Below are 22560 nucleotides of genomic sequence, written 5' to 3'. Positions count from 1 at the left end.
GCCAGGATCCTGCCCCCAAAACAAAAGCAACAAAACCAAACCTAAGCAGCTCAAAAAGGTTGATTAAAAGGTTCCCACAAGTGTTCCATCAGTACTCATGAGCTGAGCTTATATTTTAACTTGTACCAGCTAACTATACGGTTCACGAACACTTGGTGCTCACACGGAGGGCAGATCCCAGGCAGCGAGGGGCCGTGTTGGTCATTCGTGCCCTCCCGCCTGTGCACAGTGCCTCCCGCATTGCACAGAAACACAGGCCAGACTCTTCCAGCTGGCGTTGTCAGGATGCAGGCAGTTTCCAATTTATCTCTTTGCTTTGGAACATCAATAAACTTGACAGCTAAATCTGGTTTCCATCTCCTCTGTAGCAACAAGTGTCTTCCAAAACAAAAAAAATTAGAACCAACACATATTTTTGCTATCTTTGGACATTTTCCTAGACCTCTGAAGGTTCCAAGCTTCTCAAAGCTGTAGACGGCAACATGTTTAGAGATCCACGGTCGATTAGCTTTTGTGTACACTGATGCCGAGCGTGTGAAGGATCAGCATTGCCACGGCGATGACTGAACAGGCAGAGCGAGCGCAGCGCCCACCTCGGAGCTCCTGGAGCCGCGTGTCCTCTCCTGGCCCAGGGAAGGGGGAGGCCATCACCTCAGCTGCGGGAGGAAAGACTGGCGAAGGGCCAGGGCCACTGTGGGTGGACGGGTGCACTGCCACCACAGGCTGTCACCTCCTGGCCACGGTGAAAGGCTCAGGTTGCTACCAGAGGAAAGGGATGGAACGAAGCCTGGCACTCTTTCATTTCAAACAGGGAATCCAAGAATTCTCATCTAGTCAAATGGAAAACTGGGGACTTCCCTGGCGGTCCAGTGGTTAAGACTTTGCTTTCCAATGCAGGGGGTGCGGGTTCGATCCCTGGTCCAGGAGCTAAGATCCCACATGCCTCAAGGCCAAAAAAACAAAACATAAAACAGAAGCAATATTGTAACAAATTCAATAAAGACTTAAAAAAAAGGAAAACTGGAGAGTACAGCGAAACAATGCATATGGAAAGGAAAAAAAACATATGCATATCCATGAGCAGTAGAGAGCCTGTCCAGCTCCAACTGCCTTACGTTGCTTTTTCCGACAGAACCAGCAGAGTTAAGGATAACGAACTTGGTACGCAGAGCTTTCACCTCGTGGAGCTTTGAACTCTGACGTTTCTGCAGATCAAGACCATCACCACCCAACAGGTAAGAAGATAAAAACCATTAACACAGCAGCCCTCAGGCATGTTCTAAAAAATGTAGACTCAACTGAGCTTGCCCTCCTCCTCTCTGGATCTGGGGAGACAGAAGACTCTTCCAGGGTCAAATCCTGCTGACTGCGCCACAGCCCATCCTGGGGGAGGGACAAGAGCCGAAACAGCAGGACCCACCCAAAGCAAAGCGGCTGTTCACAACCCCTCCTCACGCCAGCAGATGTCCCCGCCCTCCGCTCCCGGGGAAGGAAGCGCCGGGGCGGCCTCTGCGAACCCATCCAGCGAACAGTGCTGCTCCCTGGGCCTGACTCTGAACCCGTTCCCATGAGCCGCAATAGCCGCTTCCCAGGCCTGAGGACAGGATGGGGCCCTGCTTCCGGCATCCTGTCCCCCATAACACAGCCTGTTTAACGTCTGGGGATTCCAGGTGAAGAGATGTGGGAGCTAAGTGAGACCTCGGCCCTGCCAGGTCTTTCTTCTTAGGTAAATATGCGTTTTGATACTAATCACGTCTTGTCATGGCCTCACTGGCTGACGACAGTCACTGCTACTCAGAGCAGCCAGCAGGGACCCCAGGTGGAGGGGAACTTCTGCTGTGTTTCTTTTTCATGAGAAAGAGCAAGCTTAGAAAATCTTCAGTCAAAATGATCGACTCGGGATTCTGGCTCCCCCCGCCCCCGCATGCTGGCACTCTAAAGAGAGTAGGAAGGGCTGGAAGGACTTACTGTGAGCAAGACAAAGGGACATCTTCCCAGATGAGGACAGATGGAGCTTCTCCAGCCCCGGCCACACCCCTACAGCACCACAGACACTGGCACAAGCAGACTGGAGGACCGCCTGCACAGTGGGGCCTCAAACTGGCTTCCTGACGCTGGAGGACGCCCCAGCTGTGGCTGCAGCCCAGGTCAGCGTGAGAACGAGGTGAGGGAGATGAAGAACCTTGGACCACAGCCCCGGTGCTGCCAAGCACGCTGGAGAGCGGGACGAGGGTGAGGAAGAGAACGAAGGGCCCCGGCGCTCCGCCAGCCCATTAGGAACACTGACCGGGCCTTCAGGACCAAAATCCAGGACCTCAACCTAAGATCATCTGTGCTGTATCTTCAGAAGGAGGTACAGGGAGAGAGGAAGAGAAAGATACACCTAAATTGCATGGCACAGATGATGAAATGATAAAACCTTCAATTAAAATTAAAAAAGATCAGCTTCCTGAGACTCTCTGACCCAAAGCATATCCTGCGGGGGGAAGAGTTCTTATCTCTGAGCATCGCATCTCGAAAGCCCCCGCCAACGCTCAGGTCTAAGAGACACATCTGATCTGCCTTCCCACCACCCTCTCCTAACTTCTGGCGATTTCCTCTGCAGCTCACTGGGAAAACAGAGGCACCTCTGAGCCCACAGAGGGTTTCATGCATCTCATGTTTAAGTCACTTTTATTCCTTGTTTTCTGACATTACTTTTGTGACTCCTGAGTGACGAAGAAAAAATAAAGGGTAAGGAAGGGAAGTGATGAAAATATAATGGCATTTAGAAATTACAGGTTGGGAACTCTTTAGAAACAGTGCCTCTATCACTCTTATCAGGCATCAGACACACCCACGACGCCAGGAAGTCAGGATCCACATGACATGACAGGATCTCGCAACAAGGTTCCCGAGGAGAGAGCTGGGACCAGACGTGAATGAGGATGTGCAAAGAATGGGCACAGTATCCAGCATCTTTGCCTTTTAATATAAGATTTGTTTTCATTATTTCTGAGTGTAACATATTTCTTCTAAAAATAGAGCTCTTTGCTTGTTCTGAAACTTCTTAACTTTCACTTGGAGGTGAAGGGGAATAAGGCTGCCAATGTTTCCTAGTCACGGACAAACTCTTCAAGGGATTCTGGATGCTCACAGCAAGAATGAGTTCATTTCAAATCCATGGTACTGAAGAAACACGACAGAACATTCCCAGCCCCCATCTGTGCCTGGTGTGGACCCCCACGACCACATTACTGACCAAAGGTTCACATGAGACCAGATGGCAGGGGCCCCTCCTCCAGGGGATGGACACAGAACCCCACACATATTTATCAGAAGACAACAGGGTGCCCTTCTAGCACCCTGGTTAAGAATGGAAGTGTACAAACACACAAGACATAGGAATGCAGGGTTGAGGATGTTAAACTTCTGCCCTGGGCCAATGCAGACCTGGATTTAATATCATGGAAGCTGCTGGGGTTTTCTCACAATACAGATTAAGAGTCAGAATCTCCCCCTGCCCCCAAGGAAAAGCCTGGTTAGCTCCTGAATCCAAAGATGCCCTTGATATATCCAGTGAGGCCACTCTTGGTCTTCTGCTCCAACTTGTCCTCAAGAGGTGGGAAAGCCACATGGTTGAGGGCCAGGTCAAAGAACAAAGGCTTGCATGGGATGGGCTGGAATCCCGGCGGGAAGTGCACGAGGTTGGCTTGCTTGGTGACAAGGGAAGGGTCCAGGCAGAATGTCTCAAACCGTTCGACCAGGGGCTGGAAGTCAAACCAAAAGCAGGAAGCCAGATGTTAATCACAGCCCACTGGTGGAACATTCACTATGGGCCGAGCACCCAGTTCAGAGCTCATATGTGCTATCTCACTCGATCCCCACAAACCTCCTATGAGGGGCTATCATGTCCTCATTTTATAACTGAGAGTCACTGAAATCTAGAGAGGTTGAGAGAGGTGGGCTGGGACTGAGGTATAAGCCTGTCCGATGTCCAAGTCAGAGCTCCTAGCCAGGGCACACAGCAGGTTCCTAACTCTATTGGGGACCATCTAGATGACACCTAACAAATCTTACACAGGCAGCTTTCAGGTCCTGAGTAAAAGAAGGGAGGGAAGTAGGGTGCTCCCTCGTTCTACGCATGAGCACACACTGCTAGTAAGTTATGAATCCTTTTTATTCCTCAAAAGCCACAGCCCAGACTCACCTTATTGTCCTTGACTTGAAAAGAGGTCTCTGTTTGGTGGGAATCATTTGTATCTGAAAGTTTCACAGGATTCGGTAAGAACAGGGACTTATAACACACTATAGTCATGAATGACACCTATCACACGTCTGGGTTCTAAATTCTAAGAGGAAAAGTAGCCAATCTGTGGGGAGTTAGCCCTCTCCCTCCTGAGTCCAAACTCAGAGAGTAGTGCAGATGACAGACAACTAACCCCAGAACCAATGTGGTCGGCCCAGCGGAGCAAGCACCGTTGAATGCAAGAGACACTGACAGGCAGAATGGACAGCACAACAGCGTTTCTCTAAATTCTTCCACATAACCTGATGCCTCTAAATTCTTCCACATAACCTGATGCCTCAATGGGGCAGAAGGAATGGCAGGAAAAAACTACTTACAGATTAACCCAAACAGCCCCTTTCAATCTTAAAACAGTGGCAAAGGGGGTGGGAGAGAAGAGGAGCAGCAGTGAAGGGGAGTCTGAGAAGACAGGCCGCAGAGAACAGGCAGGCGGCTCACCCAGGATCGCGGCCGCCTGCAGAGAGCACTTTTCCGACCTCACTTGCGTGATGAGCTCTTGCACGTCAGGCAGGTCCTGTAACAATGTGGAAAACGGGGACTCGTGAGCTGGAGTCAGGCCAGAGAAGCGCACCACACTAACCTGAGCTAAGTGACCCCACTGGTATTTTCATGAATTTTAGACTTTTTTAAATGGTCTCCCTATTAAAAGAAACAACACACAAAAACTAGCCTGTTTCAAAGGGGGAAATCTATGCCATGGCTTAAGTAATGCTGCCTGGAAATAATAATGACAACAATGATAATGATAATGAATTTATCACATACTACATGCATTATGTGCCAGGCATTGCTCTAAGTACTTCACATAATTGTTCGTCTTCGCGATAATCCTGAGATAGTTTGTACTTGCATTTTACAGATGAGAAGACTAAAGCACAGAGGGGCCAAAGAACGTGTCCAGTCACATTCCCAGTGGCAGTAGGGCAGGGCTTCAGAACTAGGACGGCTGGCTCCAGGGCCTAAGCCCCTACCCACCGACCCCTTCTACAAGAGCAATGCCATTCTCTTGCCTCAGCCTCTTACTCGGCAAATTGGGAAGGATCTGCCTAGGTCTGGATACTGCTGAATCCCCTACGCCTCTGTTCCCTAACGCTTTCCCCTGAAACCAGCCGTCACATTAGGTCAGATGGGCTTTTGTAAAATGCCTCTTACTCCTCTCTGGAGATAAGCCATCTGCACTGGTTTGCCTCCACATTCCAACGACACCCTACCAGATGACACTGCTACACTCGCCAGCCCACCCTCTGCCCACAGCCGCCTCCCATGTACTCCTTCCTACTTCTCTGCCCTCGCCCTCTATCTTCCTCTGTATTCATAGGTGGGTCCTATGCAAGTCCCACGGCTGCAGCAAAACCACAAGCTCTCCTCTGCCCCCGAGCCCAGGGCTGCTCCAAGCAGGCACGAGTGCCCCACCGGCAGCCCCTCTCACACTGGCTGTGACAAGGTTAGGAAGAGTAACCCTAGCCCGCTTTTCTAAACAGTCTCTACTTATAAAATATACATGGGGGCTTCCCTGGTGGCGCAGTGCTTGAGAGTCCGCCTGCCGATGCAGGAGACGCGGGTTCGTGCCCCGTTTCGGGAAGATCCCACATGCCGTGGAGCGGCTGGGCCCGTGAGCCATGGCCATTGAGCCTGCGCGTCCGGAGCCTGTGCTCCGCAAATGGGAGAGGCCACAACAGTGAGAGGCCCGCATAACGCAAGGAAAAAAAAAAAAAAAAAAAAAAAAACATGGATTCCTTGGACCAGTGCTTTAAGAATCTATAAACTCACAGCAGTCCACAAGCTTAAAAAGCTAGCTGCCATTCAACAATCACTACATCAAACCAGATCAGCATGTAAGCTTTGATGTATACCCAAGTCACCTGGGGGTCTTGCCAAAATGCGCTTTTGACTCAGCAGGCCTGGGGTGGGGCCTGAGAACCTGCATTTCTAGCAAACTCCCAAATGCTGCTGCTGCTGGTCCAGGCACACATTGTGTGGAAAGGCCTCACCAGTGCTTTTCAACTTGGCTACACATTAGAGTAACTGAGGGGCTTAAAAGACCCCAATGCTCATACCAGATCCCACACCAATCAGAACCAATATCTCTGAGGGTGGAACCCAGACATCCACCTTTCAAAAATCTTCCCAGGCAATTCCAACACGTAGCCAAGTCTGAGAATGTACTTCAGGGTTGTTTTAACCAGAGGAAGGCTGTCCCTCTTAGTACCCCAGTCCTCTTCAGGCCTGGAATGCTGCCATGAGTCGCACTCCACAGCTCCTGGGCACTCAGGGATGTACCACATACCATGGCAGACCAGGCAGGACCAGTCTCGGAAGGCACTGCAGCCTCACAGCAAAAGTGCTCAGGGCTTGGAAAACAGGAGAGAACAACAGCTCACCCTTAGGCTGTTCTTGAAGGCTCCGGCATCAGAGCTCGCCTCATGTGCGTACTTCAGGACCCTGTCGCACAGGACAAGGGCTTCGCTCCACTTCTTCACCAGCACATAGGACTGAGCGATGAAGAAACACCTGATGGGGAAGGAAAGAGCCACAGTGTCCTGAAGCAAAAATCACCCAAGATCAAGGCTTTCCTTGCTGTTTAGGCTAAATAAATTGTAAAGCTTCTTAACCTCAGGCTCACTGCCTGGGATGGCAGATCCCACCGTTCTCACTGTTCCAGTTTGCCAGCCTAACCTGCAGACTTGTCCCCGAAATTGGAGCCGACAAGTGTAGGTCCAAAGCTGACCCACTGTCTTTTACTTACTGTTGACTCTGCAAAAAAGAGGTAATTCCCAAAAGGCACAGGCAGGAAGCTGGAGACAGGCAGGAGGGAGGGAGGCTGCCCAGATATAAATCCCACCCACAACTGCCCACACATCTATGTCGCAACCGTTCACCTCTGCTCATGTCTTTCAAAAACCAAATCCAAAGAAACAAACCTCTTCCTAACAGAAATTACTCTGCTGGGATCAACAGAGCCTGAGCGCTGCTGGCCTTTGACAGGAGCCAGAGAGTGCAGGGGCACGCGGGCCAGAACAGGAAGGGCAAAAGCGCTCAGGGCTCTACTGAGCCATTCTGTCTAGACCCCACGTTGCTACACAGTCCACTCCCAAGTTACAAATAGCACACGGGTGCACGTAAGAAACTGAGACACTGAGCTTTCTCCCAACTCAGTTCAGTTTCCCTGAATCAGCCGCTCTGGTTCTGCTACTGAACGCTTTTTCCAGCACTTATCCTTCTTCCCCTGGGAGGGGGGAGGAAAGGGAAGGGAGAAGACAGGTAATGCATGTGCTTTCGAGCTCCCCCAACCTTCCCAAAGAGCAAAACTGCACTGGAAACTCCCAGCCACAGCCCGAAACTTCCCTTGAACACGCTGGGCTGACTGCTCTCTGATCACATACCCAACCTTCCAGGGATGTACTCCCAAGGCTTCTAGAACCACTGGATGGTAGAGAGCCCTGCCTGTCCCACAGGAACTTACCTGTAAGCCTTGTAGACCAGAGTTTTAAGGCCTATCTCTTTCTGGAAGGCTCTGTCCTCCTCTAAGCCAGGAAGCTGGAGCAATTCCACCAGATTCTGCACAACAGATGCAACAAGAAAACTCATGAGGAGACCTCGCACTGATAGTCTGACAGAAGACTTGTGAGAACAGACATGGGCAAAACGAAAGAGTCTAGGCTTCAAATAACGGGAAAAAGTCTGTGACGCGTGACTCAGCAGCAGCCACATCTGGTGTCACCTCCACCCTCCTCTCTGACACTGAAAGCCCACGTGTCCTTTCTCTCTCAGTCACACTCCACCTCCTTCAGAGACTTCTTGGACCCTCTCAGCTAGAGGGGATTTCTCCGGCTCTGAACTCTCATTTCAGACAGCCCACTGCTGTGGCATCTACACGAATAAGTGCAGATGTGCAGGGGTCTCACAACCTTACTCACTGGTGAGCTCCCAGTGGGGCGAGGCAGAGTGGCCTCAGGTCCCAGGACACTCCACAGCATGCGGGAGACCACCCTGCACAGGGGAACTGCTCAGTGAATACCTGTGGTTTACAAGTGTTTACACACCAACACGTCTGAATATTGGGCTCACGGATGGCTGAAATGGCATGAAAACAAGACCTCTGTCTTTTCTTTTTTTTTTTGCAGTACGCGGGCCTCTCACTGTTGTGGCCTCTCCCGTTGAGGAGCACAGGCTCCAGACACGCAGGCTCAGCAGCTATGGCTCACGGGCCCAGCTGCTCCACAGCATGTGGGATGTTCCCGGACCAGGGCACGAACCTGTGTCCCCTGCATCGGCAGGCAGACTCTCAACCACTGCGCCACCAGGGAAGCCCAAGACCTCTGTCTTTTATAGAGACACTAACAGCTCCTGGCTGTCACAGCCCTTCTGCTATGCAAAGCTCAGTCATTTGTGTCCAACACAAACACAGGACAGGCTCTTGCATTCCCTGCCCTCCAGGGTCACCTGAAGAATGATGTCATAGAGCCGGATCAGGTCCTGGGGCCGGGGGGAGCGCTTGCTGTCATCCTCTGGCTGCTGCTGCAGCACTGCCTTCTGCAGGCCTTTAGCCATGTTCTCGTTCCGCTTGATTGCTGTTGACAGCTTGATGTAAGTCAGGTAGCTGGAATGGACCACATGTCAGCTCAGGTTATGATGAGGGAAGCTGATGTTCTGAGAAGAGCATTGGACCACAAGCTGGGACTGCCCTAGGGGATTATGGGGGTGAGGGCGTGTCATATCGCAGGGCTGTCAGGCCTGGGCCTCAAACTCCAAGGGCCTTCAATTCTGGCTGCTGTTCAGTGGCTAACTGCCGGGGACCAGTATGAAACCTTATGACAAAATCTGATTTTAGCTTGAATTATATCCTCTGTATCTTTATTTTTTTTTATTCTTGTGGTACGTGGGCCTCTCACTGTTGCGGCCTCTCCCGTTGCGGAGCACAGGCTCTGGACGTGCAGGCTCAGCGGCCATGGCTCACAGGCCCAGCCGCTTCGTGGCATGTGGGAACTTCCCGGACCGGGGCACGAACCCGCATCCCCTGCATCAGCAGGTGGACTCTCAACCACTGCGCCACCAGGGAAGCCCCTCTCTGTATCTTTATTAAAGAGCCAGAGAGCTACTAATTTCAGAGGACACTGCTGGTCCTTAAGATGACTAATGGATGGCAAGCTAGTTCCTGGAACAAGGACCGGTTACCCGCCTGGCCCACACTACAAGGACAGTGCACACGCACAGCAGCTGCTCCTGCTCCGCTGATGAGCTTCTCTTCTCAGAAAATACCGAGGGACAGTCTCTTTGGAGGGTTATGCATATTAAATGTGTGTATATACCGGAGACTATGTGTGATGCCTGCTTATTTTAACTGTACCATCTGGAAAGTCCTTTAATATTCGTCGATTAAAAACATGGTAACCATTTAAGTTTGTTTAAGAAGTGTTTAGGCCTCTAGGTCCCCATCTTACTGTGGCAGAGGCTGGAGGCATCCTGGGAGAGGGAGGATATAAAAGAGGCCTGGGGACAGGGGATACAGGCACAGCTGAGGTCAGGGGCTCCACAATGAACCAGGGGGGTTAAGAGACTGTCAAGTTCTGAGGGCTGACCTCCTAGCATTCTTCTCCTACTCGGCTTCCAGAATAAGAACAGCCTGATATATTCTGAGGATCTGACCAGCCCAAGGAAAAAAACCCTTCAAGATTCTGGAGTCAGGGTCCTCAGTGAAAGCGCAGACCCAGAGCACCTACAGTGAAGCCACAGCTGAGGAGCTCCACGCAAAAGCTCCCAACAGACAAGACACAGTCTTTAATAGGAGTGGATGAACAAGGATCACCAGACACTTAAGGAAAACCTCTAATAAGACAGGAGGGGGCCAAGACTGAGAGGGGAAAAAAAAGCAACTTGGAAGAACCAAACTTTGTAGGGAGAAGAAAACTTTAGACAACTATTATTAATAATTTCAGAAAGATAAGTGAAGACTTTGTGGTTGTGAAGTTAGAATGGGACACTGTTTTAAAATAATATTCAAAGAACACAAATGAGCTCTTAGAAATTAAAATCGGGACTTCCCTGATGGTCCAGTGGTTAGGACTCTGCACTTCCACTGCAGGGGGCACGGATTTGATCCCTGGTCAGGGAACTAGAATCCCACATGCTGTGCGGTGTGGCAAAATAAATAATTAATTAATTAACTTAATGGCACTGGAAATGAGGAAGCCTGTGTAGGAGTCAGATGGGAAGTCAAGAGGGGTCAGGGTGAAGAGTGGGAGTAGAATCGGTGAGAGAAGGCTGTAGGGGAAAGTGGTAAGAAATGCTGAAAGCCAAAAATCAACAAGTAGCAACATAACGCATGTCATTTAGAGACACGGAGGTAAATACCAAAAGAATTTGTTAAAAGAATTAAAAGTAGGGACTTCCCTGGTGGCGCAGTGGGTAAGACTCCACGCTCCCCATGCAGGGGGGCTGGGTTCAATCCCTGGTCAGGGAACTAGATCCCACACGCTTGCTGAAACTAAGAGTTCACACGCCACAACTAAGGAGCCCGCCTGCCGAAATTAGAACCCAGCACAAGCAAATAAATAATATTAAAAAAAAAAAAAAGAATTAAAAGTGTCTGCTGCTGCCTTTTTTTTTTTTTTTTTTTTTTGCCACACTGCACAGATTGTGGGATCTTAGTTCCCCAACCAAGGATCAAATCTGTGCCCCTTGCAGTGGAAGCTCGGAGTCTTAACCACTGGACCATCACGGAATTCCCAAAAGTGGAGGCTTCTGAGAAATGGGAGGAAAGGTCATGAGATGGTTTTTTCTAAAGCTCTGTAGAAAAATCAAACTCTCAAAATAAAGTAACTATTATTCAGAGTAGTATAGGAGTCCAGATACATCTTTATTAAAATACAAGAGTTTTATTAAAATACAAGAGCTACCCGATTCTCGACTTCAATTTACCCCAAAGCTGGCTTCCGATCCTAACTGATTATGATCCTGATACTAGCCACATGTGGAGGTGGGAGAACGGATCCAAGGGCAAGGGGCTTCACAATTTGAAAGTTTCCTGAGCCCTGCTGAAGCCCTCTGGGTTTTTCAAGGTTAGGAAGTTGATCAACTGCCTCTGCCTTGTTATGGTTGTTAACTACCAACATGTCCCCTAACCTCCTGGAGCCTTATCTTTCTCCTTAGGTTGCTGAAGCAGAAGACGGCTAAGGGCCGCTCCTGCTGATATTCTGTGCACCGGAGTCATCTAGCAGTCAATTTGACATTCACATAACACCAAATCCCCTGAGAATGGAGATTAAGGCAGGGAGAGGAGTTTTTATGGTTTTGCTTTTTTTATAAAAGAGGGAGGGGGGGCACGGGAATGACTGAAAATACAGCCAGGTTCACTAAAAGTTATAAGCAGTGACTAAGAAATTAAAATTTCAAGGTCACATGGAAAGAGAATCTGAGGAGAAGTGGAATTTTATTTCTCCCCAGGAAGTTCGAAAAATGTCATTCTTCCTCCTTTCTTCTGTGAAACAAAATGATCTACCTCTTAAAAAATTTAAACTTGACAAGGTGATTTAAAAATGCACATGAAAGAGCAAAGGGAGAAAAACAGTCAAGATGTGCCTGAGGAGAAACCTAGCGGGGAAAACTTGCTCGACCAGATACCAAGACTTATGATAAAGTTATAGTAAATCACTGTGCTGGTGTTAGTACAGACAAATAAATCAGCAGAGCAGAAGACAGTACAGAAAAAAAGAGCACGCAAGGAGAAAATGGAATGTATTCCTGCAGATCAGTGGGGAAAGGACAGAACAGTCAATAAATCATACACTGGAATAATCCATTATCCTCATGGAAAAAGGTGAAACAGATCCTTACCTCACTCAAAAATAAACTCCAGATGGAATTAAACTTGAGTTGAACTTGAACTCAAATATAAAAGGGACAATGTAAAACATTCAGAACACAGAGGAGAGTCACTCTAGGAGCTTGGCACGGGAAGGACAGTGGTTAGCTCCAGAAGAGGGGGAGGAATCAGCAAGGGTGGGGGCACAAGGAGCTTCAAAGTTATTGGCTGTATTCTAGTTCTTACACTGTATAAAAATTTTAAATGATATGTATATTACAATAATATACAAATTCAAAACTCATATGATAAAATGTGAATAGATGCATTCAGATTTTAGTATGTATCCATAAATTATAATGTACATAAACATTATATATACTCTTGTTCCAAAGATACACCATACAATGTTAAAAAGTAAAAACATCACAACCCTTACCTGTGCAGGTACTGAAGATTAGATACCTTCCCCGATTCCCCTTCAAGGGTATAATCTCTCTGTTTCTGCAGAAAGTGAAAAGGTAAAGATAAAATGGCTGATCCTATCCTTGGCTCTGACCACCTTGATTTTTTTTTTTCTTAACATCTTTATTGGAGTTTAACTGTTTTACAATGGTGTGTTAGTTTCTGCTGTATTACAAAGTGAATCAGCTGTACATACACATATATCCCCATATCCCCTCCCTCTTGCATCTCCCTCCCTCCCACCCTCCCTATCCCAACCCTCTAGGTTGACCACCTCATTTAATGGTGTGGTTCCCCCAAGTGCCCTGGAATACAGGCACAGACTCTAGTAAGTTAAGGGTCCTCAAATATCAGAGATCTACTGCATATATTTTAGAATGACAGGGTCACTCAGTTGCCACTGGCATCTAAAAACCAGACTTGAATAAGAGGATTCAGAGTAATGGCCAGTAAGGCTTCCTGCCCACTGCGTCCAGTGTTCAGACCCAAAGCATTAAGGCAGACAGTCCATGGTCCTCGGTTCCATTTTAAGACTTGTGTCTTAGACCCAAGTGCTATGCATTGTGCTGTTAGCTCTTGCTTTTGTGGCTGGCTGAATAATGGCCTCTAAAGATGTTTACATCCTAACAGGAACCTGTGAAGATGTTACCTTACATGGCAAGAGACCTTACAGATGTGATGAAGTTAAGGATCCCTTAATTAGCCTGGATTATCCAGGGTGGGCAACACAAACATAGACTCCTTATAAGAGGGAGGCAGTAGGGTCAACAATATAGAGAAGACACTGGGACTGAAGCAGAGGTCAGACAGGAGAGAAGATGCTATGCTGCTGGCTCTGAAGATGGAGGAAGGGACAACAGGCAAGAAATGCAGGAAAACGCACTCTCTGGAATACCGGAAATGGATTCTCTCCTAGAACTTCCAAAAGGAATGCAGTCTTACAAACTCATTTTAGACTTCCATCCTCCAGGACTGTAAGATAATATACTTGTGTTGTTTTTAGCCACTAAGTTTGTGGTAATGTTACAGCAGCAACAGGAACACCTTGCTATCACCATATTCATTACATTCTGTGAGGTGTCTGCTGAATTCAGCTGCTGTGAATTCAAAGTGAATGATAGAGGCTGGGGCTCTGTATGTACCTGCTAAATGAATCAAGGGAAGTATAATATATAAAGGCTGCTTTACTGGAGGAGGAAACACGCGACTACAGCCCAACATACATTTATTGAATATTTCATACAGAAGGTACTACGGCAGATGATTAAAGAAATATATAGTTACTTTTAATATGCTTATAATCTTAAGAAAAATATAACAAGAAGGTAAATATAAAACAATACATAAAATGTTAAAAGCCTGTGCTTGACTGGGACTTCCCTGGTGGCACAGTGGTTAAGAATCCGCCTGCCAATGCAGGGGACATGGGTTTGAGTCCTGGTCTGGGAAGATTGCACATGCCGTGGAGCAACTAAGCCCGTGCACCACAACTTCTGAGCCCGTGCTCTAGAGCCCACAAGCCACAACTTCTGAGCCCATGTGCCACAACTACTGAAGCCCACATGCCTAGAGCCCGTGCTCCACAACAAGAGAAGCCACTGCAATGAGAAGCTCGCGCACCGCAACAGAGAGTAGCCCCCGATCGCCGCAACTAGAGAAAGCCCGTGTGCAGCAACGAAGACTCAATGCGGCCAAAATTAAATTAATTAATTAACTAATTTAAAAAAGGCAATGCTTGATTAACTATCAAACAAAAATTACAGCTGCAAGTATCAGATATTTGGAAAATGGAGAAATGTGGGCGAGGATGGTGTAGGGAGGCTTCTCAGAGACAGTGAGCTATGAGCCACACCTTGAAAGACAGCCAGCGTTTGGACAGGTGAAAAGGGAGTGGAAGAAGCCAGGTGTGAGGAGGGGGGAAAGGACAACAGTGTAAGGAATGCACTGCAGTGGGACAGGCATAAGACGACAGTGAGTACAAGAGCCTGAGGCAGAAGCCTCAGAGGGAAGTAGCCAAGTACAACACTGCAAACAGGCTAGAAACACCCAGCGGAGGCTCATGTACCAGCTCAAGGAGTTTGAACTGTATTTGCTAGACACTGTGGTATCTAAAGTAGGGTGCACACAACCCTCAGGGTACGGGTATAAGAAGAAAACTAGAACTTCTATTTATATCTATCTCAATTCTAAAAACTTTATTTTAATACATTTTCTATATTACAAATCAGTTGAATAATAAGGTATATAATTTATAAATAAATGTTATCAGAGATAAATGTTCAATTTTACTTATGGGGTGCATGATCATAGAAGTTTAGCGACCACTGCTCTAGACCTCAGAGAATCACTGGGCTTTTTTCACAAGTAGGCAGTGAAATAGGATCTGGAGAGATTCAGTCTGTTCTTCTGGCAAAAAGGTCTGGAAAACCAAACTGAAACCAAGATAGGAAAAGCAATCAGGAGACTTTTGTGGTAGTCCAGGCATAATATAAAGGGCTTATTAGAAACAGGTGGAATGGACAAGCAGTGAGAGAAATTACAAAGGGAGAATAAACAGGGTTTTTGGTGACAGGGAATAAAGAGACAGAAATGGTTCTGAGGTTTTCAGCCTAGATGGCTGAATGAATCACAGTGATATTATTAGAGAAAGGGAGCACTGGAGAAATCCACCTGGAGATATGAGTTTGAGATCAAAGTTTTAACAGGTAATACGTGAAACCATTAGGAGAAACAGGATAGACAAAAGAATTTCTCAACCTGATGGAGCCCAGAAGAGGCTTCTGTTGTTCATTAGCCAATCACCACACCTAAATACAACGGTGGCTAAGAGTCAATGCACTGAGAATGCGACACACAGACTGAAGAGAGCCTCAGCCCAGAACAAGAGCCCGTGGCTCAGCTGAGAGTCCTACCTGATCTGGCTTGAGCTCTTCCCGAACGGCCTGGATGGCGTCCCGACACTCACTGAGCATGGATTCAAACAGACGCTCCTTGGTTTCTTCACTTTCAGCCTAAACAAAGGCAGAAGGCAGTAAAAAGATTTTCTTTTGAGTGAGACACAGCACTCTGATGGGAGGAGGGCATAACATCGCTTTGATTCCTCCCATCAGACACAAATACACACATCAACCGAAAAATGGCCCGAATCGGAGATCATTTCAACTGTTACTATTCTCTATCGTATATGATTTTTCTTATGGTTTTAGTCTTTATTTGTATGCAAATGAGAAATACATATACATATATATACACATATATATGTATATGTATAAAGGGAACATACTGAAAAAGTATCTGTCTGACTGATCTAAACTGTCAGGCAACAGGTGCGTTAATGTTTCCTCTATCACAGAACTTTCTACTGTTCTCCTCCAACTCTTCTACCTCTGCCCCCGACCTGCGCCTGGCTTCCCTAGAGGGCCTTATGGACTAGATTTCGGGCACTGCTACCTCATACTGAGGCTCAGCAGAGCAGAAGCTTCTTTTCCTTACAAATGTAACCCAACGGACTTGCACACACTGAATTTCTTTTAAGTCCAAACAGGTGAGTAACATTACTAATCAATACCCAATCAAAAACATATTTCTCCTAAATGCCATATGAGGTTCTCCTCACCACAGAAATTCTGCCCTCAGATATTCCATACGGCTATGCCGAGAACATTTTTAGGGCAGATGAGGTTGACAAAGCATAGGGCGTCAACACTCTGCCAACCGGCTGGGATAAGGCAAAAAGTGATTCATTAACTGAATACCTGCCAAACCACATTATCATTCTAAAGAATCTGACTAAGCAGGTGGGAATGAACAAAAAGCAAAAAGGAGATGAACTTGTGTTACTTGCAGACCCACTCTGACATTAGAACATCAACATTCTCATGATTATGTTTGACTTTCCACAGAAACTATCATCCAATCTGATCTCCTGACACTCAACTGACCTCCAAGAAAGCCCCAAAGAAAACCCGGTACCACCCACTCCTTTAAGAGATGGCTGGGAGGGGCTTAAAGAAAAACCTTTTCTTCTCTTAAGAACGCTTATGTTTTTCCTAGTTTCCAGGGTGGGAAAAAACTTCCTTGTAAATTACCCAATAGAAATTGAACATACTTTTCTACTTATAAGTTACTTGACTTTCCTGTTGTTCAGTAACTTAGGAACAAATCAGGGGCACAGCTATTCTATAAACTTATAAAGGCAAACACAGCCACCATAACTCACTGAAGCCTAGAGTAGTGCTGTCCACTAGAACTTTCTGTGATAATGATGTATCTGCACTGTCCATTGTAGTCGTCGTTAGCTACACGTGGCTGCTGAGCAATCTGAAATTTTAATTAATTTAAATAGCTGTATGTGTTCAAGTGGCTACTGTACTGGACAGTACAGCCCAGCTCTGGAGAAACACACTTACACGAAACACTGTTAATTAAGCATCTCAAGTTAGCAAGATTCTTTATAATCATTTAATCAAACTGGCCAAATTTTTCAAAGTACAGATCCTGTGTAACGGAGCAGCCGTAGAATAAGATATGCGAACAGACCTGGCACTAACCACACACATACCAGAGCCACGTTGTGAGCAGGCAGGATAAACTCCAGCATCAGTTTGATACCATGTAATCCAGCAAACAGGCCACCGACACCCTTTTAAGATGGGTGGGGTTCAGCTGTCAGGTCAATGGGTGTATAAGTAAGAAAAGAGTAAATTTGGTTTTACCAGCTACACAGGATCTGTCTCCTTTCCTACAGGGAGGGAATGGCTCAAACAAAAAAATTAAAATGATGTCTAAAATGCTAAACCTCTTTAATGCCATGTATTACCTTAGTTCCCTTTGAGTAAGGAAACCTCTGTATCAAGGTACTGAACATAAGCAAATTTTCCCTCTGCTTCCAGAAAATTCTAAGTTCCATTGGGAATCTCACAAAAGTCTTAAACCGCAATGAAGGAAAAAGCCTATCTGAAGGGGAGGACTTCTGTCAATTGTGTTTTCCTAATGGCAGCTGCCTTGCACAGTGACGTGGAGACCACTAATCTCTGGAGCAGAACTTCTCACGATTCTCTCGGGCTGGACAAAATATCTCCAAACAGGAAGCCTGAAACGTATTTTGCTACTTACCCGCTTATTCCATAAACCTATCTTGGAGGCTAAGATAATCCTGAAGGGGCAGTGGAACAAGAAACACCTCTCTATACCTATGCAGAGGGAGGGTCCCTCAGAATCCAAATGCATATGTCTCAAGTTTGCCACTGAACCAACAAGAACGTGTTCCTAAGCACAGGGGCAAACCCCCTGCATGAGAATCTGTGGTCTGCCTGGACCTTTCCCAGGTGTGCCCATGCCAGAGAGAAACCTGAAGCCCAGAAGTAACGCGTTACTCAGTCCTAACAAACAAACTCGAGATCAATTTTTATAAAACTCCAAACACTCTCGGATGTGCTTTTCCACAGCCTCAAACCACGTCTCAACGCTGACTAAAACCAGCTGCTTGTGTCCTGAGGTAGAGACCCCCAGCTCTTTAAAACAGAGCTCCCAGATGGTTTTCGCTTGTCTACAAAAATTGCTGGAAGGTGGTGGTGTGACTAAGAGACAACAAGGCGAGTCTGACCACATTCTCCACCACACTCGCAGGAGAACCAAGGGGATGGGAACCAAGCCTCGCTCGGCCCAGCGAGGTCTAGTGAAAAACACATGGGACTTGAGTAACAGAGGATACAAACCTCACTTAAAAATAGATTTTTTTTTTTTTTTTTTAGAGAAAAGGGGAAATGATCTCCCTTCCAGTCAAACATTAAAACATTAGCCATAACCTGAGGATAAGAATCATGAAACCTGCAGAGACTTTACAGCTGCCCACCCCCCACCCCACCCAAGAGCTGCCTTACACCCTCAAATCACCACCAGTGACAATTCAGGTAGGACCAAGGACTAACAAAGCAAAACAGAAATAAATTATAAAGTAAGACAATATTAAAGACATGAGAACCTAAAGCTTGGCTAAAGAAAGGAAGGATTTTGCAGCTGGAGTTTGGCAGCTGATTAAGCCTCAGCTCCAGTCTTTGCAGTTTAATATTATCTCCCTGAATTATTTTTTCCTTGCACGCTTTTCAGTAAACTGCAGTTTTAGTATTTAAACATCATAAAAACCTCTACAAGCAAGCAAGAAGCTGGGGCTACCAAATTCCTGAATTCCAGTTCCCAGAGGGTGGTAAACACCAACATCAGCCGGGTTAGAAAACACTGCAGTGAAAAGCCCTGTCTCTCTCAGGCAGGGTGCTTGGTTTCCAGGGCAGAGAACAACTCGATACAATAAGGAGAACAGGCAAATCATCAGACAGTGGCACCAAGGAGCAAGTAGTTCTTCTGGAGATTAGCCTCAAATGGCCAAAGGGCATTTCCCACATTTAATAACCCATGGTTCATTCAGTTCAACACACATTTAATCAGCCACGGTGCTAGACCTGACATCTCAGGATTTAACTAAACTTTGACACTGCACTTAAATTACTTTATTTACTGGCTTGACCTGGTGGTGTATGTGGGATACAGCACATTAGGCATGTAACTGTTTGTAATGTTTGTTGTTGTTTTTTAAAATTTTTATTGGAGTACAGTTGCTTTACAATATTGTGTTAGTTTCTACTGCACAGCAAAGTGAATCAGCTATACGTATACACATATCCCCTCGTTTTTGGATTTCCTTCTCATTTAGGTCACCACAGAGCACTGACTAGAGTTCCCTGTGCTATACAGTAGGTTCTCACTAGTTACCTGTTTTATACGTAGTATCAAGAGTGTATATACGTCAATCCCAATCTCCCAATCCATCCCCCCGCACCCCGATTTTAATGTTAAAACCTTAATGGGATTCCTGGGATTAATACACATTTTGTTTGACCTACCAAATTATTTAAAGGTCTCTGATACTCAAGTGATCCTAATGTACTGTAAGATGCTTAAAAACCACAGATAACTGTATTCACCACAACAAGCACATTAACCAGACACTTAAAAGATTCTACAAACATTAAAATGATAACGGAATATTGTAAACTCTATGTCAAAATCAACAATTTACATGAAATTAATAAATTCCTTTAAAAAAATAAAATCCAAACTGACACAAGATGAAACAGGAAATCCGAATAGCCCTACAACTCGTAAAGGAATAATATTTGTTTAAAACAAGCAAAAACAAATTTTAGAAACCTTCCCACAAAGAAAACTCCAGGACCAATGGTATCACTGGTGAATTAAACATTTAAGGAAAAAAAGATACCAGTGTTACATACTCTTTCATAAAAAGAGAAGGGAACATCTCCAAATTTGTTTTATTAGGTATGTATAACCCTGACACCAACCCTAAAAAAGACATTACATACAAGTCAAGAAAATCATAGGCCACTCTTTCTCATGAAAACAGATGCAAAATTCTTAAAGTATTAACAAACCAAATCCAGCAATGTATAGATAAAATGTACAATATATTATAACCAAGTGGGTTATCCCAGATATTCAAGGTTGGCTTAAACACTGAAAATTAATCCATGTAATTCACTATGTTAACAGGCTTCAAATATTCTTCCCGCTTCAGCCTTTAAAGATTTGAAACTATCCCTATATGGTTCTTTCCAACCCTTTGATTTCATACACTACTCAAACACACCACTGTATCTTGCAGGATAACAATTAAAAACTCATACAGGACTTCGCTGGTGGTGCAGTGGTCAAGAAACCGCCTGCTAATGCAGGGGACACGGGTTCAATCCCTGGTCCAGGAAGATCCCACATGCCACGGAGCAGCTAAGCCCATGTACCACAACTACTGAGCCTGCACTCTAGAGCCTGCATGACACTACTGAAGCCGGCACACTCTAGGGCCCGGGCTCTGCAACAAGAGAAGCCACCGCAATGAGAAGCCGGCGCACTGCAACAAAGAGTAGACCCTGCTCGCTGCAACTAGAGAAAGTCATGGGCAGTCCCCTCATCACAGGTTGTTTTCTTAAGTCAGGTTGATTTCTCAAAAACATCATCTATATTTTGGGACTCCCCTGGTGGTCCAGTGGGTAAGACTCCACGCTCCCAATGCAGGGGGCCCGGGTTCGATCCCTGGTTGGGTAACTAGATCTCACATGCCACAACTAAGAAGTCCACATGATGCAACTAAAGATCCTGCATGCCACAACTAAGACACGGCACAGCCAAAATAAAGAAAAATTTAAAAAATTTATATTTTATAAATATTAAGCATGAACAACTTTTTAAAGTTACTTAATAAATGTTATCTTTTCTTGTCCTTTGTCTGATGTATGTCTGTGGCCCCATTCCTAAGGAGTCCCTATTTTATTTGCCCCTACTGACCTCCCCTGCCCCCTATTCTATCCAGAATTTCTGCCTCACTGTCACCGCGCCTGATGCCTGGCACAGAACTGTAGCAGTTCTTTTCTTCCAGTATGTACCGCTTTAAAACAAGAGTTAACGCAGTTGCATAATCTAAATGGTTGCTATCAGCCCTAGTCCAGAAGAGAGACCTCTATACCCTAAATGCCAATGAAATGTTTTCAGAAAAAGTTTAGTCTTTTAGATTAATGAAAACTCAACTTTCTGGTGTTGTTCTACTCTTCTGTCTTTCAAGGAAATAAAGGGTAAATAAGGGGCAATATGTAATACAGACAAAAGGCATAAAGAAATCCTTCAATTGTTGAAAGCTGTCCCCAACCCAAAGGAGCCATTTTGGAACAAGTCACTGAAAGGTTTGGATGCTTAAGACAACTCTTCAGCACAACTAAGAAAGCACCTCATACAAATATCACTCCAGGTGCAGTAGCTTGCTGTGAAGTCTCACGAAATGCCACTGGTCCCTGCTGAGGCTGGAGACACAGGGAGCAGCCTGGTTTTTTCTCAGACGTTCTTCACCTAATATGGAGAAGGAGCTCTAAAAAAATGCCTCAATCACTGCCTACTTCATACAAACCAAGATCACCAGGATCTCTCATCTTTTGGAACTCCCTTGGTTGTGCATACCCACAAACAGGTAAGAATCATCTCAGCAGGAGCATCAGGTAGTATGGCTTTGCATGAATACTGCATATATACCACACATAAAACAAGATGTTCTGGTTTAGCTGTCTTTAAAGGGCCCAGGAACAAGAGGTGGCCCTTTAGGGCTAGAAGGCTAGGATAAGAGGTCAGACAGACACAAGGGACATAACAGTCATGCTGCCGCACCACCTGCTGAGCCAAATGTAACCCCTGACTTTAAGCAGACCCTTGTTGCTCCCATTTTTACTGAAGGCTGTCCTGTCATTTTCTTTGCCCTCCAAACATAAGAACTCCTTGATAAACTCAGCTTTCAAAATGATTTTATTCAAGAGGGTACATCTTGAGACTGTTACCAAATCCCAAGCAGCAACAAAACACTACATGTTAAACACACAAGGACAACCTCCAGACACACACAGAAGAGAACAGAATAGGTCCTTGCTCCTTACCTGGGCGATGGCTGACTCATTGTCGGCCAATCCCAGTAAAAAGATCCTCACTTTGTCAATCTTCACCGGGACCGTTCTGCCTCTCCATTCCACTTCACTCATGGTGGCTGCCTGCTTGGCTCGAGTCTGAGTGATCAAGGCCTGGAAGGTAGTTTTAAAAAGTTAAAGCTTTAACTGTGGATATGAGTGATCAAGGTGAAAATCAGCGGAAACTATCATTTGTCTCTTTCTAAAACTAACATATTACAGCTTATAGAGTATATACAAATTTGTATTTAAATTTCTCCCTGGCATACTTCTTAGCTTACAGAAACTCCAATATTAAAAGGACACGACAGGGCTTCCCTGGTGGCGCAGCGGTTTAGAGTCCGCCTGCCGATGCAGGGGACACGGGTTCGTGCCCCGGTCCAGGAAGATCCCACATGCCGCGGAGCGGCTGGGCCCATGAGCCATGGCCGCTGAGCCTGTGCTCCGCAACGGGAGAGGCCACAACAGTGAGAGGCCCGCGTACTGCCAAA

At 46.1% G+C, this 22560-nt stretch overlaps 1 protein-coding gene across 3 annotated transcripts in view; it reads right to left on the bottom strand.

The window, feature by feature from the left end:
- Positions 1 to 2954: 2954 nt before the first annotated feature.
- Positions 2955 to 22560, bottom strand: part of SRP68 (signal recognition particle 68) — a 30461-nt gene continuing 10855 nt past the window's right edge. For 2 of the 3 annotated variants that reach the window (XM_007454322.1, XM_007454323.1), the window contains exons 7-15: positions 22043 to 22183; positions 15467 to 15565; positions 12529 to 12593; positions 8732 to 8888; positions 7752 to 7846; positions 6670 to 6799; positions 4727 to 4802; positions 4190 to 4242; positions 2956 to 3749 (exon numbers count right to left, since the gene is read on the bottom strand). In XM_007454322.1, coding sequence (XP_007454384.1) covers positions 3522 to 3749; positions 4190 to 4242; positions 4727 to 4802; positions 6670 to 6799; positions 7752 to 7846; positions 8732 to 8888; positions 12529 to 12593; positions 15467 to 15565; positions 22043 to 22183 — 1044 coding nt within the window. In that variant the 3' untranslated portion in view covers positions 2956 to 3521. Of the gene's footprint in view, positions 3750 to 4189; positions 4243 to 4726; positions 4803 to 6669; positions 6800 to 7751; positions 7847 to 8731; positions 8889 to 12528; positions 12594 to 15466; positions 15566 to 22042; positions 22184 to 22560 lie in introns of all 3 variants that reach the window. The other variant, XM_007454321.1, reaches the window with a different exon arrangement.

This window comes from Lipotes vexillifer, unplaced genomic scaffold (assembly GCF_000442215.2).
Source record: "Lipotes vexillifer unplaced genomic scaffold, Lipotes_vexillifer_v1.1 scaffold518, whole genome shotgun sequence".
Classification (NCBI taxonomy): Eukaryota; Metazoa; Chordata; class Mammalia; order Artiodactyla; family Lipotidae; genus Lipotes; species Lipotes vexillifer.
This window is presented reverse-complemented; position numbering and strand designations above follow the sequence as displayed.